We start from the raw sequence: 16,293 nt of genomic DNA, 5'->3' as shown, positions 1-16,293 counted from the left end.
ACACACACACACACACACACACACACACACACACACACACGAGCTGAAGACATTGTATCTGATTCATTATTGCTCTCACTATTTCGGATCCTATTTTCTTCATGTAGACTAATGCGTGCACCGACAGGCCCTCTCCACCGGGGCTGACAGTGGAGTCGGGTTATGCAGCACAGCCTTGGTTTCTCATATGTCAGTCTGACATCAGGCACTGTGAGGGGGAAGGCATTATTATTAGGAGCAGAAGCTTGATGTGTACGTCTCTGTTATGCAGGACTGTATATGTGGCATGTGTATGTTTATTTAGAATTGCTAAGATTGCATTTATTTGGATTTTAAATGTCATTATTTATTACAGTTCTCTGTTTCCTCGAGGCACAGATGTAGCGTCTCCCTTCATCACCTCTCTGTTCGCACTGCAACATGCCTGCAGTATGCGGCTCTCTGAGTAATTGCATTGTGTGTGTGTGTGTGTGTGTGTGTGTGTGTGTGTGTGTGTGTGTGTGTGTGTGTGTGTGTGTGTGTGTGTGTGTGTGTGTGTGTGTGTGTGTGTGTGTGTGTGTGTGTGTGTGTGTGTGTGTGTGTGTGTGTGTGTGTGTGTGTGTGTGTGTGTGTGTTTTCTGCAGTCATGGGGAAGATCCGCAGTGCAGTGGGGAGTGCCCAGCTGCTGATGTCCCAGAAGTTCCAGCAGTTCCGGGAGCTGTGTGAGGAGAATCTGGTATGTGTCACCTCATCCTCTGCATGCTTCCCCGTCCGTCTCCCCCCCCCCCCCCACACATACACACACACACACACCCCCGAACACTGACATCATCCTGCACAAATCATGGTGACAGGTCTGCGCTCGTTTACTATGCATCCAGTGTAGAGCATGCACAGCCTCTCTCTCTCAGAGGAGAGAACGTGCTGATCAGCAGGATGTATTAACATGCTAATTTCACTATTGCTGCAAATATACACTTGTATTTGATCGTTTCCGTTAAATATTATAATTGTATTGCTGTATATTTCATTTAGCTGAAGTGACTTCCAATAAGTGCAATAAACAACAACAACATAGAGGCACAAAGTACGAATATGAACCTGAAGGTTTGCATAATAGGGCCTATTTAATAAGACAACATGTGTTGCAGCAGCTTTAACAAAGCAAGGCATTGCACATAATAACTAATTGTTATTTATTTATTTGTATATACAAAAAGCTCTCATTGTTTTTCCTAATGACTTGCACCTTGTATGCATTTTTTCTCTCTTAAAGGCCAATTCTGCTACTTTTGGTAAAAATCAAATCATGAAATTAGCAATGATGATGAGATGTGTTTAGATGCAGATTGCAATATTGTTCCAAAAATACACTTGTATTTTATTGTTTGCGTTAATGATATTTCATTTAGCTGATGCTTTTTTTCCAAAGTGACTTACAATGAGTGCAATAAAACATAAAGATATGAACTCAGAACAACAAAATATAGACACAAAATACTCATATGAACCTGAGCATTAGCATCATAGGGCCTATTTCATTCAAATATGCATAACGGTAAGTGTACATGGAGTTTTCTTTATATATTTAAAGTGTTTAAGTAATTTTTTGGAAAGGAAAAACTGATATTTGTTGGTTTGACTAAGGTTGATAGATCCATGCTTACTAATACTACTACTAATACAATATATTTACAGCATAGTGCATTATTTACATTTTTTAAAAGCTGTCATTCCCATTAAAAATGACCTTATATGCATTTCACTCACTAAAAGGCCAATTCTGCCACTTTTGGTCAAATCAAATCATCATAACTCCCTTTTCAAAACATGTGTGATTGGCATGTAAACAATGTGCGTTTGTATGTTTGTGATCATGTGACCTGTGTGTTTACATGTATTTGTTACGCCTCAGAACCCAGACGCACACCACCGCCCCGGCTCTCAGGACCTGGCAGGGTTCTGGGACATGCTGCAGCTCTCCATCGAGAACATCAGCCTGAAGTTTGACGAGCTGCACCAACTGAGAGCCAACAGCTGGAGACCCCTGAGCCCTCCAGACATTCAGGTGCCCACTCACACACGCACGTTCAAAAACATAACCTCATCGTTATAACAGTAAAAACATTTGTTTGTTTGCTTCTTGATAAAAGCTACGGGTAAAATGTTTGTAATTTATTTTGAAGTGCAAGTATGTGTCCTGCTCTCTCTCCTTCCTGTTATGATTTGAAATGAATATGAGTATGTTGAGTGCAATTTCCCCGTCTTCCACCGTTCTTGTTGGAAACTGTTATATTAATATAAACTTTAAACACGTTCAGTTTGGACAAGACTCGAAGCTTCTATTACACAACACTAATGTCATTATGGGATGCTTTACTTACCCCGCATGTAATCTGCTGTCCTTACGTACACTGTTAAAGATTCTCAGCTAGCATGCAGATGTTGTGCCGTTGCCTGCCTGACGTCACCACTGTGTCTGTGTTTGTTGTCGACAGTGAGCTGCTTTTGAGAACCTCTCATCCTGCCATGCACCGTTGGGGCCTCTCCGTCTCCAATGGTCACTTTTACCTCACGCTTTGGCCACCGCCGTGCTCTCTTACCCACACAAATGGCTGCCACTGTGAACGTTCACCTCATTCAAATGCATGCATGCTGCTGCCGGCTGCTGCACCGCTCTCTCTCTCTCTCTCTCTCTCTCTCTCTCTCTCTCTCTCTCTCTCTCTCTCTAACCCCAAAGCACTGTGTTTACCAGAGGTGTAAAGTAACTAAGTACATTTACTCAAGAGGTACTGCACTTGAGTTTAAATGTTTTCCTACTTTTTACTTCTACTCCTCTACAGTTCAGAGGTAAATGGTGTACTTCTACTCCACTACATGTATTTAATACCTTTAGTTACTAGATTTGGATTAAAGATGTGAAATCTAATCAGGTGTTAAATCAGACTTTAGTTCCACCTGGAGTAAATCCACCAGCTACCCTGCAGTATACAAAGTCATTCAAACTAGCTGCACCTTTACCAGCTTTGAGAACACTTTCATGATCAATCATTATAAAATATATCATATCTATTATTCTGAAATGGACCAATCAAACAATGACTACTTTTACTGTCGCTACTTTCACTATATTTTGATGAGAATACTTTTCTACTTTCACTTGAGGAACATTTTGAATGCAGTACTTTTACTGTAACAGAGTATTCCTACACTCTGGTACTATTACTTTTACTCACTATCATTTTGAATGCAGGACTTTTACTTGTAACATAGTATTCCTCCACACTTCTCCTCTTACTCAAGCACAAGATCTGAGTGCTTCCACCCCCTGTGGTCATTAAGAGTTTGTCCTCCCATGTCCAGGAGAGAAGGATCCCCCCTCCCGTGCCAAAGAAGCCCCAGAAGGGCCACCCCCCCCTGGCTAGAGACCGCTCTCTGGAGAGCTCTGAGCGCCAGCGTGTGGAGGCCAGAAAGCGCCTGCTAGCTGCCAAACGAGCGGCGTCCGTTCGTCAGAGCTCGGCCACGGAGAGCGCCGACAGCATCGAGATCTATATCCCAGAGGCTCAGACCAGACTATGAGACACTCAGATGCATGTCCTCACACACATGCCCTACACACTGTCCCTATAGCACCCAACGGTAATGCTCGGGTGCTAACATAACCACGTTTTGAGCGGACTTCCCAAAATCACTGTGGGCTCAGTCTGGATGAAGAAATGTATATTTACAGTATTTAATTTATTTATTTATCTATCTCCCCTCCCCTCCTCTCATTTCCTCCTCCCAGCTTTGATGTAGCAGTCCCTCCTCTTCCTCTCCCTCCTCCTCTTTCCCTCGCTGTCAAAATCTTATAAATCCCTTTTTTGAAGTGGCCTAACACCACAGAGAAAGCCAGGTGTAGCACAGCTTCATGTTGTTATGTTTCAGGTGGGCTGTGTGTGTGTGTGTGTGTGTGTGTGTGTGTGTGTGTGTGTGTGTGTGTGTGTGTGTGTGTGTGTGTGTGTGTGTGTGTGTGTGTGTGTGTGTGTGTGTGTGTGTGTGTGTGTGTGTGTGTGTGTGTGTGTGTGTGTGTGTGTGTGTGTGTGTGTAAACATGCCATCACACACACAAACACAACGAGTGATCAAATCAAACGGAGAAACACCTATTGACTTATTTATTGTTTGTTTAAAATTCCTTTAAATTCTGAATAAATACGATTACATTACAAAATCATGGTGAAACAGATTTCAGCCAATCGGGACGAGGTATGAACTACGGAAGAGAATTAGGGTAAAATCTTAGTATTCCAACTTTTTTTCCCCAGAATTCAGACTTTAATCTCAGAATTCCAACTTTTTATTTCAGAATTCAGACTTTTTTCCCATAATTCTGACTTTAATCTCAGAATTCCAACTTTTTTCTCAAAATTCCAACTCTTTTCGGTACTAGGTAAATTGAGTTTTCCATATCTATAGGTAAAAAACTCAACTTCCCTCCTAACCCACTGCTCTGGCTTCGTAGCACACCCCCCTCCTTAAAGGAACCTTCAGTGTTAGTGAGCGAAACAATCGGCCCTCTGTCTTGAAACAGGTTTTTCCAGAGGTCATAAGGTCAACAGGTCACCCTGCGCTCCTCAAGGTGAGCCGGAGCTGTTTTTGAGTCAGGAGCTGATTTTAAGCTTCTGCAGAGAGTGCCACGAACATAATCTCTGTGTGTGTGAGTGTGTGTGTGATTCATTTGGAAAGTGCTTCCTCTTCTCTAGGTCAGAAGATTAAGGTAGCAGAATCAACTAACTGGAAACACCGCCCATCATTCACACTGAGCAACAACACACAATATAACACACGCATGATGACACTTATATTGTTTTATAAACAGGTTGAATCCTTCTCTCATATTGCATTTAAATTATTCTGACTACTGCTTCAATACTGGTACAGTTTTGAGACTGAAGGGCAGTTTCCTCCTCACTGTGTTCGCCTCCAAACCAAGCAATTATCATACAAAAGATATCCGATTTGTAATATTTTGTATGTGTTTTAATTTATTCTTTCGGGAAAACAATGACTGTTTAAAGACATTGCAGTTATTATGATAATGCACTGACGACAAGGCCCTCATACTGTGTTTGTTTTTATTTATTCTGCAGCATGTCTTTTCTGTTCCAGTGATCAGCCTTAATTTCTAATATGATAGTCGAGCACAACAGCAGTCTCAGGGGAAGATGTGTGTGTGAGTGTGTGTGTGTGTGTGTGTGACCCATGGCTTACTGTATATAATCCCTGTCACCAGAATAGGCCATGATCTTTAAAGAAAAGCACCCATGCCATCTTTTTAATGAACATCTCAGCCCTCAGAGCGGTGCAGTGATGACAGATGTCTGAAGCTAGCATCACAACGGGATTTTACCATTGGATTTCGGTATATCGCAGGAATTAGATACACGTTTACGATACTTTCACGTTTTGTTCAGCAGGATAATCTCCACATATTAACACTTTGTGATATTTAGAGTGTTAATAGCTATCGCCAGAAGTATAAAGCTAACGCTAGGCTATAAACAAACTACATCACGGTCGCACGGCTGCACACCGCTAAGCTAAAGGCGGCTAATGTTTGTTAGCAACCGCCATTCTTAAATTTGGGGTATTCACTGACGTAGGAGAACAAAACGTGAAAGTATCTAAAACTTGTGGTCTGAAACTGCAGTTTGGACGTGTTTGGCACCTGTGGGCCACCGTACAAAAACTTCAAAACAAGCGAAGTGGTCAAATGCTAAGTAATTCCTGGGTTTTCAGACTCATTCCTGCACCAATCTATCACTACTTCAATGTAACACGGTATGTCTGTCAGCTGCTTGAATGTGGAGACAATCCTGAGCCAGTTTACCCCCACATTATTGTTTTTAAAAACAGAAATGCAGGACGTTGGTGTGAAGTCCAATCCTCTGTTTTGATCTGGGAAGAGTTTTGTGCCATTTGGATAATTCTAGGTACGGATATATATTCCTGTCCTTATTTAACGACTTCCTGATTGAGTGGCGTCTGTGAAGGAACTCAAGTGATGAAGTGTGGTATAATTTGTATTTCCTTTAGTTAAGTATAGAGAGGATGCATAATTAATAGATCAAACCTAATGCCATTTTATGTAGACGAAGCTCATTTGAGTATTTTTTACTTGTATTTGAATATGTCTGTCAAAAGGATTGACTTCTTATTTATGTTTATTATATTAACATATCAATATAACGCTCCTGGTATAGCAGGGAGGTAGAATGTTGGACACTCCAGCACTCCTGAAGCTTGTGATGTAGTTAAAGATTAAACATTTGTACATAAATGAATGTTTCCCTATGTAAACTAAAAAAAAAAAACTATGAATATTAAGCAGATATACATTTTGTATTTACACTGTTGATGTTATGGCACGTGTATGAGCTCTTATCAGCATTAAAACAAATATATCATTGCCAGAACTTTGTCTTTCTTTCTCTTGGTGTTTCTCAATGTCGAGGACGCTTCCTTGGTAGGAAATGTCCCTCCGAGTCAGGTCCTTCAGAGGCTAGGCGAGAATCCTTCCTTTCATTCGGAGAACAACGAAGAATAGCTAAGGCTAGCAAGTGTGCAGGTCATATGAGAGGCCCCGCCTTAAATCTTCCGCCAAAGATTTTGGAAATTGGTCCGTGCGCAAAGCATTGTGGGGATTTTAAGACCGCGAAGGATACACTGGTGCATCCTCGAAATATCCTGCAACGAAGGATTCAGTCCTCGGTAGAATTCCAAGCATCCTGGACATTGGAACAGTCCTTCGGCGGGATTCGATGACGTAGCATCCTTGAAATAGTGGCTCTGGAGCATCCTTCCTTGACATTGAGAAACACCCTCTCTCCCCCCACTTGTGGACCCTGTGTCGACCTTTAACCTCAGAATTTGGGCTTTTTAAACTAATGGTCAGATATCAAAATGTTTACATGTGGCCATAATGCTCTTCCATAATAAACAAGTGCTCTAATGCCATGCATGCAGAATTTATGCCAGTTTACAAAATTCTTCCCTAAGCTGAGTATCTGTACCACTCATAGATTGAATATAAAATAATGCTATGTTCAAAGGAACTAGGTATTAGTGTATGAGCTCCTACCACATTGGACAATATGCTGCTCCAAAAACAAGTACCGGTAAACAAATAATTAAAACATGTTTTGGCTGGTAATAAGTCAAATAACCTGGCAATAGATCAAGTGAAAATGTGCTTGTTAACATTTTGTGAACTAAGATGGGATATTTAGATAAATCAGAACTTGTAATTAGCTGGGAAATCTTATTTTGAACTTTATTTTATCAGAAAAATAAGCCGTTCTGTTTTCTGATGTTAGTTGGTGAGTTTCCAAATGAAATGTAATAAAAATTCTTTATTATTCCGCCGGGTTATTTTGCACTGCTTCTTCTCCCACATTGAACGTGGCAGAAACTCCGTTCAAACATCAAAACTTTCAGCTCGGTTGAGAATCGATGGCTATTACTTTTATTATTCACAACTTTCATAATTCCAGAGATACATCCCATAATTCATCACATTTTTAACATGGAAGTCAATGGAGAACTCTTCAGACTTCAACAATCTTCATGCAACTTCAACTGCTAACTGCTCCTTCATACTTTCACTCAGAAACGTCATTCCAACTTCAAAATGTCACACATCTTTCTGACATTATTCGTGTAACACAACTTTTAAATCTGATTTGTACTTTTAGAGATATTAAACATTGTTCAGACCTTGGTAAAGAGGCCTTCAGATTTTAGAGTGCGTGATGTCACAGCTAGAGTGGAGGACAGATTTAATTTTGCCTTCATATTTTCTTTGAAATCTGCCATAATTCCCAAACCCTACATTCCTGAGACATAACTTTTCATGACAAACGTAAAGATAAAAGGAATAAAAAAGAAAGATTAAAAAAGATTTAAAAAAATTAAGCAAAATAATTAAACAAAATGCCTCTTGAGGGTATGAAGTGACAAAAACTTTCAACATGTCTCCATTAAAACCCATTGTAAGTTCAGCCTCACCTTTCCCCAAACAGCAGCTGCACACCTTTAGTTAATCTGCCAAAAAGGCCACATTATTAACCCGAAAGTACACAAAAATTACACTTCAGATGCTCAAGTTTCTTGAGATGGTTCACGCTTTGAAATTTCACCAATATCTGTTGCGGTTCTTCAACAAAACATTCACATGTAAGAGGTTTATCTCTCATTCAGAACAATGGAAATGCTGATCACCATGGAAACCTGTGATCTCTGGACACGTCGTTAGGTCAAATATAAACACGTGTGTCATGGAACACGATGATGTCATCACTCCAACTGACATGCTCAGAGCAGCAGACTTCAGATAGAGGTTAATGGTCCTGCCCTCAACAGCTCTACGTCAATTATGGGGTGTCATCATATGCCGTTTCCATGGAAACGCATCCCTCGCCATAAAAGACGATGTCGCTATACATTAACTCCTATGAAAATGTTCAAAAAGTGCTCAAACTTCACATGTGTGCTAACAGTCCAGCCGTGAAGACATCTACGGGACAGTTTCGAGATTTCTTCAAATGACGTTGCCATGGCAACACAATGCCCGCCATGAAACACGGTTTTCTCATAACTTCAGTGAAAATGCTCCAAACGGCCCAAAACTTCACAGGTTTGGTAACGATGCACCCATCAACGCATCTAAGCTATTATGGGATGTCATCAAATGCCGTTGCCATGGCGACAGATCATTCGCCAGCAAGTTAGTTCAGAAGTTTGCAGTTCAAATATTCTGCTGCTTTTCCAAGCCTTCTTACTTTCTTTTCTTCTCTCATCACACATGCAAGCCCCCAGTGTTCTTGTATCATTTCAATCTAAATTCTTCACTTTCTTCTTACACATTACATTTCAGCTTAGCAGTTTAGTGTCAGCTTTTCAGCATGAAGCATTCCCACTAGCAATTTCTTCAGGAATTGCATTCTCTAGTTTCATCTGAGATCCAACTCAAAATCAGACGAGTTTTTACTTAACAACATAAGACGGATTGTCTAAAAACAAGACCCTACATCTCACTGCATTCTTATGTCTCATATCAAGTGTAAAGACTAGACATTAGGCAAACAAACTTGGCACGATTTAAACGTTTTTGTAGTGAAACAAACATATCTTTGCCAGAACGTTTTCTTTCTTCCCTTGTCTCCACATGTGTTTCCAATTGGAATATAATCAAGCAGATTACAAGGCCAGCCTGGTGTGTTTTCAGGGCTTTTCCCTCTTCCGCAGGGGCGGGACCCCGTAATTATGCATCTCTTCTGGCCTTGGTTTAGCCCGATGCTGCTGTACATGCAGCTCCTGGTGATTCGTCACTCACACATCAGTCAGGGAGGATGACCTCAGCGACCAGAGTTCAGGAGGAGGAGGAGGGGGGGGGGGGGGGTCTGCGGAAATGTGTCTTTGTATAAAATCTGACTCAGGGCCACCATGGTGGGCTTCAAATGCCCACTGAGTGCCTGGAGCTCTCTTCAAACCCTGATTAGAGTCCCAGAGACTTGACCTAACCTCTAACGGCCGACAAAAGGTGGAGGAGTGGAGAAGCATTTGTTGACATCTGAGTAAAACTAAGTATTTAGCAGTGTTGAAAGAAGTACTCCCTTTACTTAAGTTAAAGTACAAATACTAAGTCCTGATCACTCCCTAATGTTCGTATTGTTCGTACTTGTTACTGTTTTTATGGCATTTCAGACAGACAAACTCAAGATGTACAATTACTATGTCTTGAAAAAACACTTATTGTTTGCTGCCAAATGTCAATACAAAATATATTACACACAAACAAATAATAAAGTACAAATACTATGGTCTTAAAGTACTCCACTACAAGTAAAAGTCCTGTTTTCAACATTGTAATTATGTAAAGTACTCATTCTGCAAATTGGCCCATTGCAGAATTATATAAAGTACTATCAGCTAAATATACTTCAAGTAGTAAAAAAGTACTCGTTATGCCGAATGGATCTTTCCAAAAATCTATTCTGAAATGTGCAGAATGAGTACTTTTTGTACCTTTAAGTATATTTGGATGCTAATACTTTTGTACTTAAGTTACATTTTTAAATCAGGGCTTGTAATGGAGTATTTTAAGAGCATAGTATTTGCACTTTAACTTCAGTAAAGGATCTTCCACCACTGAGGCACATCAAGTGAAAGGTTGTGTGTGTAAACAACAGACCCCATTGAGCCATGGAGCCTCAGCAGAGGAACAGCTGTCCTGCTGGCCTTCACAGAGCAGCGCTGCGTTGTAAGCTGACTTACATCGACTCCATTGAGATGCAGGAGCACATAAAGCCCCGCTGGCAGGAACTGTTGACGTCTGCCGTTTGCTGGTGCTAATTTATGCAGGATTATGCTAATTGGCGGGAGCTTTTGTAGAGCCTCTCTCACACACACAGAGGAATGTCTCTGTAACGGTAGTGTGTGGAAAAGCACGTCAACTAAACTGATTCTGACTGTTTATTTACCGACACACCTTTCCCTAAGTGATGAGTCAGTGAGCTTAAGGAGGCCCTGTTCCCTTCTACTGTAGTGTGTTTTGTCAATGATTTGCAAAGGCTAAAATCCCAAAGTTCTTGAACATAGTGACATCCCATCCTATTGGCTAGTGCTCAAAAACATTAGGTAGGCTAAGGGGCGGGACATCGGTTTATCAATCACACAACATTGTATGAGATAAATAAAGAGTTCTTTGAAGCATGGAGAAATGTCACAGTAGAGACACTACATCTATATGAACATACGCGAATGTCCTCTTTAAAGTATCTTCTAGGTTCCCCAGCTTTAAAAATTAGCATATGTAAATACCACACGGTGGATTCTGAGATGTAGAAAAACAAAACTTTATTTGAATCCCATGTGACCCCTATTTGCCACAAGCATTGCACAGTATGAAAAAAGAAATCACATCATTGGGCATCATGTCACATAAACTATACACATGGTCCTATAATACATGGAAATGCTTTTTTTGGTGATTTCAGAAAATGCTGTCTTTGTCAGCAAATGCCGAAACAAAAACATCTGTAGTGTTTTAATGTTACAGTCCACTGGCCGTCGTTTCTCCGCTGAGTGATGGGATGGAGGCTCAGACTAAGAACCTGCTACATTGGTCATCTGAAATATCCCTTGATGGGGAAAAGAGTATAAAAAAAACAAACAAAAAAAAGCACAGAAGTTTCTTTTAAAACAGCTAAATAACAAAATAAAAACTATACTTGTACTCATGAAAACATTTACTACAGTAGTGAATCTGTTTGTCATAGATGAAGTATGTTTAAGACACTGAGATGACCTTCCTCTGCCTTTAGTGTGCAAACAAACGAGGCAAACCGAGCATGAACTCATCTGTGAAATGTACAACAGTAAACGTGTGCGGACGCGACTAACTCCTTCTCCGCTCCCTAAAACGATATAATGGAAAGACGTAAGACAGGCAGCATTTCTCTGATAACATTTTTGGTCCCTGTGTGCAAATAAGATACACATGTAGTCGATAACATACGCATGTATTTGAAATGAATAAACAGCCAAGGCACCTCGATACAGCCAATAAAAAACTCGTCAATTTGATTGGTTTACCAAAAATAGAAATGATCAGGCTTTCGTGTGGATTTGATCTGCAGACAAAGTCACTGAGGAGACCCCAAGTCACCAAGGAGACCCCAAGTCACCGAGGGGACCCCAAGTCACCGAGGAGACCCGAAGTCACCGAGGAGACCCGAACAAGTCACCAAGGAGATCCGAAGTCACCGAGGAGACCCGAACAAGTCACCAAGGAGACCCGAAGTCAACAAGGAGACCCGAAGTCACCGAGGAGACCCGAACAAGTCACCAAGGAGACCCGAAGTCACCGAGGAGACCCGAACAAGTCACCAAGGAGACCCGAAGTCACCGAGGAGACCCGAACAAGTCACCGAGGAGACCCGAACAAGTCACCAAGGAGACCCGAAGTCACCGAGGAGACCCGAACAAGTCACCAAGGAGACCCCAAGTCACCGAGGAGACCCCAAGTCACCGAGGAGACCCCAAGTCTGGACACAAAGTCTTTCCTCTTCTTCTGCGCTTTAAGACACCAGCTGTTTGGCCTGCAGCTCCATCTCTGCAGCCCGTTTCAGGGCAACATCCACAAGGAGCTGGAAGCCACTGAAGTCCTGTGTGAGGTCCGGGGGGGTCGGGGGGGGCGTGTTGAAGAGCCCGCTGCGGGGGCTCAGGTTCCCCTCCATGCCCGTGAGCATGGTGGTAGTGGGGGGGGGTTTATGGCTCCCTTCGTCATCCTGGCACCGGAGCATCGCCTGAACCTGCAGCAGCTCAGAGTTCATCATCGTCACCGAGGGGAGGGGCTGCATCGCCGCGGTAACAGTGGTGTGACAGATGACAGACGGGCGAATGGGGAAAAGAGATGGAGACGGAGATGGAGACGAGGAGGTCGGAGACGAGGAAGGTGACGTCATCTTCCTCAGGACTCCTGGGACGTCGAATATGGAGGGGCTGAGCACCCGCTGGTCGTAGTTCTCCTCCTCCGGACCCCCTGCTGGGCTGCCGTGCTTCGGAGACTGCGAGCTATCGGAGAAACTGTCCCCCCCTTTGCTGCCTTTCCGTGAGATGGTGAACTGGTTGGGGTCTTTGCCGTCTTTCCGCAGCATCTCTGGGAGGAGTCGCCGCCGAGCGTTAATGAACCAGTTGCACACCTGGAGGAGACGAGGAGAGAACAGGCTGTGAGAAAAGTGCACGGATCACTGCTGACACGTGCACTAGCCCCAGGTAAAGATTCACACCTGGGTTCTCAATAGAGGAATCTACACTGCGTGCACTCGAGGCATGGATCTCCCAACATTAGCTTACATCATGTATATTTTCTACTTTTTTTTTTTAATGGTGTTTTTTTTTATTGAGATGTTTTTCTTTGAATTTTTATTGTTCAATGCCAAAAATGTCCCAAATTGGGATCAAAAAAGTACTTCTTATCTTATGGGTAATGTTGGAGCTATGTATTGTTTTTTAGGCGGCGTGTGGTGCAGTGGTTTAGCGCGTTGGTTCAAACCCCACTGCAGTCAGCATGTCGTTGTGTAATTAATAGTTACATATCAATGTTCTTGCTGTTGTTGTTTATTGTTCTTGTTTAAAAGTACAATTGTTATTCCTACTGTAGGAGCCATAAACTTACAAAGCGGTACATTTTGTTTTAATAGCAATCAGGTTTGAACTAGTTTGTGTTGTTTAGGTAATATCACCCTCACCCTCTCTCCCACACACAGGTGTTATAATGAGTGCCGACCATATCCATATGCAAAAACTACAAACCCTTACTGAGACAAAAGAATACAGAAGAAAGTGAACGACCAATAAAACAAACCGCCTCATGGCTCCTACACCTACTCTAAAAAGAGACTCAAAGTCATCTCCTTTGTGCCGCTGTAATCTCAGTGTCTCTCCCTGCAGGCTAGTTGTAACTGGCTCACAGAGACTCCACCATGAAAATGACTCTGCATTGTTCCCAGACAGCTGGGATGGAGGGAGGGAAATTCCTGTCCTGGAAACTGAGCCAAACCCACAGCGAGGGAACCGAACGGGAGAGAGTTTACTCACGGTGTCTCACACTGTTTCAACACCAAGCTGCTTTTGGATGACCTTCAACTCTGTGTTTATGTGTCATGTTGTGTTTGCCATCTCGACAGGAAGTGATTCAGTCCCCTGTGATGTTATCAGAGTGTGTACCTGTAGTGTTGAGAGCTGAGTCTGCTTGGACAGCAGGGCTTTCTCCTGCTCCGAGGGGTAGGCGTTGTATCGGTGCTCGTACAGCCAGTCTCTGAGGATCTGCACAGACTCTTTGGGTAGATTTCCCCGCCGTTTCCTCTTCCCGTTGCTCCCCGAGCTGGACGACAGATCCAGAGGCGCGTCCACGCTGTCCTCGTCGTCCGTCTCGCTGCCCGAAAGCATCATCAAACCTGAGCGAGGAGAAAACACAGCATGAGACAAAAGGATATGTATCCTCTAAGCGCTGTACCGCAGCCATTCACCAAACACAGGCTGTCTGGGAGGCAGCTGATGTGTCAGAAGCAAGCTGTCAAGTTCAGCCATGTGATTCATATAAGGAGCGAGGAGGGGGAGGGGGAGGAGGAGGGAGGAGGGAGGAAGGGGGGGAGACGTCACAAAGGCTGGTCTGATGCTGTGTCAGTTATAAAACCTGCCTCAACAAATACAGCCCGTTTGACTCAAAGCATGCTGGGATAAGTAGCCAGGCTGACCACAAGAAACAGTCCCTGCATGGAGGAGGAGAGGTTGTGTCTGAGAGAGGCAGCAGAGTTTCTTATTTCATTTGGAGTAATCAAAGTCAATCATGATCAAACAGGATTTAGGCCTTTTGGATTACATTGAATGGAAAAGAGGAGGGTGGGGGGGGGATAATCCTTCTAATTAACTGCTAACACTTTGATCAGATTTTAAGTCAGGCATTTAGGTTAGTGTTCCTCATATGGTATAAAAAGACTTTTGGATCATGTTATAAAAAGTACAAATGGCACAACGTAAAAATAAGCACTTTTTCTGTATTATTATATGTTGTTTATGTCACTTTTACGCGTGTATACAGGCAGTTTACAATGAACAGCAGCACATACGCCATTGAAAGAAGGCAGAAAGTAGATCTAGAGGCTATTTAATACAGTGTGCTCCGAGGCAAAGTAGTGGGAAAGCAGTCAGAAAGTTCCCAAAGTGTGCGCCGCCAACAGGATGAGGTAATTACGCAGCAGGCTGGAGGAAGGGGGAGGGGAGACCTGTTGCAAATCAGCGTCTCCAGACTAAACAAAAGAACCAGGGCTGTGTGCTTCTTTGTATGCAATTCAAAAGTTTATACACGCAAAACAGTGAGTTCTCCACAAAACTAACTCGCTCTGAACTGTCCTGCTTTCACACAATGGCCAGAAAGTGAGTTTTAAAGCCACCAAGACGTTGCTTTTGTGAGTTTAAACAACTTGTAAGGGGCTTTCTATTGTGTGAGCTCTGCACCACGAGGTCCCTGAATGTAACTTCCCACAATGGGGTCAGGATGAACACTAGCCTACTTTCGGATTTGGAGATATTTTTTTAAAACAGAAAAAGGTGTTTCTGCTCGGAAGACAGCTTAAAGATGCTAGCTGACGATGTATTTGTGGAAATGTAACCCTGCAAACTCCTAAAAACTCACAGCAGTCAGCAAACTTTGACTCATAGCACCACTTTGCTCCAACTTCGACACAAATGTAGCCACTTAAATCCGGGTTCAAACTAAAATAAACCACTCGTTTATTCCAGTTTCCACATTTTACGCGAGCTTTAAAGTTAGCCTAATCACAAGCCGACAATAATGACAGGGGAAACAACACGCATGGCGACACAGCCGTGTGTTATTGTGTCAAAACGTGAAGAAACCCCAGGTAGAGAAGCATAAATAATACACAAACCTAGCTTAATGCACTTTTGACAATGCGCCAGCACATGGCAGAAAAAGCCCCTGTCATGTCTGGAGAGGAAACAATAGACTGCATGGTTTGCATATGAGGGGAAACGGCTCTGTTAGCCCCCTCTCTCTGCTTATATACACTCAATTCCACTTTATTTCACTTAAAAAGCTTCAAACGTACCTTTTTTCGTCTTCATCTCGGTCCAAAAATGCCCACTTTTTCCCGGTGACGCGCAGAGGGAAATGGTCTTTGTGTGGTGTTTCTCCTCCAGAAATCCACAGCGTGTATCCAAATAACCGTGAATCCTTAATCATGAAAAGGCGCGTGTTTCCCCTCCGGTTTTCTTTTAATAAACCTACTTTGTGCTGGCGGTTACCTGAGATCTGTGCGTCTCTCCAGCCCCTCTCATTGACTGTGTTTGATCCTGGCTGACAGCTATCTTTGACAGCTGCGTGACTCAACCAGAGATCCTCCCACCAAAACCTCTGACATCAGCATGGTGATCCACTGACATGGATACAGTCTGTTCCTGCTGCAGACCCCCCCCAAACAAGACACCATTTATATTAAATTATGAACCGCAGAAAGACGTTGATTTAGGCGGGCACAATGACGACAATAACAACAACAACAACAGGCTGCTGGAGGAGCACTGCGGACCTCGTGGTGACATATCACACAAACCGGTGTAAAACACTATCTTTGCTACAGGCGATGCGTTTTTAGCAGGCTGTTTGGTGTTTTGAGTGCTAGTACGATTAGTTCTTTTCTTTTTTATCTCCCTTCAGTATTTCTGCACATCATGCAGAATTATCCAC

The 16,293-nt window shown here is 42.7% G+C and overlaps 2 protein-coding genes across 4 annotated transcripts in view; one reads left to right on the top strand and one right to left on the bottom strand.

Moving 5' to 3' along the window:
• The window catches only part of dlgap1b (discs, large homolog-associated protein 1b), a 56,681-nt gene extending 50,251 nt beyond the window's left edge, over window positions 1-6,430 (top strand). For 2 of the 3 annotated variants that reach the window (XM_079661445.1, XM_079661444.1), the window contains exons 8-10: window positions 624-715; window positions 1,895-2,047; window positions 3,343-6,430. In XM_079661445.1, the coding sequence (XP_079517571.1) occupies window positions 624-715; window positions 1,895-2,047; window positions 3,343-3,558 (461 nt within the window). In that variant the 3' untranslated portion in view covers window positions 3,559-6,430. The other variant, XM_079661446.1, reaches the window with a different exon arrangement.
• A 4,430-nt stretch (window positions 6,431-10,860) lies between these two features.
• tgif1 (TGFB-induced factor homeobox 1) lies at window positions 10,861-16,016 on the bottom strand. The gene is made up of 3 exons (XM_079661211.1): window positions 15,656-16,016; window positions 13,752-13,981; window positions 10,861-12,724 (listed from the first exon to the last, which is right to left on the bottom strand). The coding sequence occupies exons 1-3, from the start codon at window positions 15,669-15,671 to the stop codon at window positions 12,101-12,103; spliced, it is 870 nt and encodes a 289-aa protein (XP_079517337.1). The 5' UTR covers window positions 15,672-16,016; the 3' UTR covers window positions 10,861-12,100.
• Window positions 16,017-16,293: the final 277 nt, after the last annotated feature.

This window comes from Notothenia rossii (genome assembly GCF_949606895.1).
Source record: "Notothenia rossii genome assembly, chromosome: 12".
Taxonomy (NCBI): Eukaryota; Metazoa; Chordata; class Actinopteri; order Perciformes; family Nototheniidae; genus Notothenia; species Notothenia rossii.
This window is presented reverse-complemented; position numbering and strand designations above follow the sequence as displayed.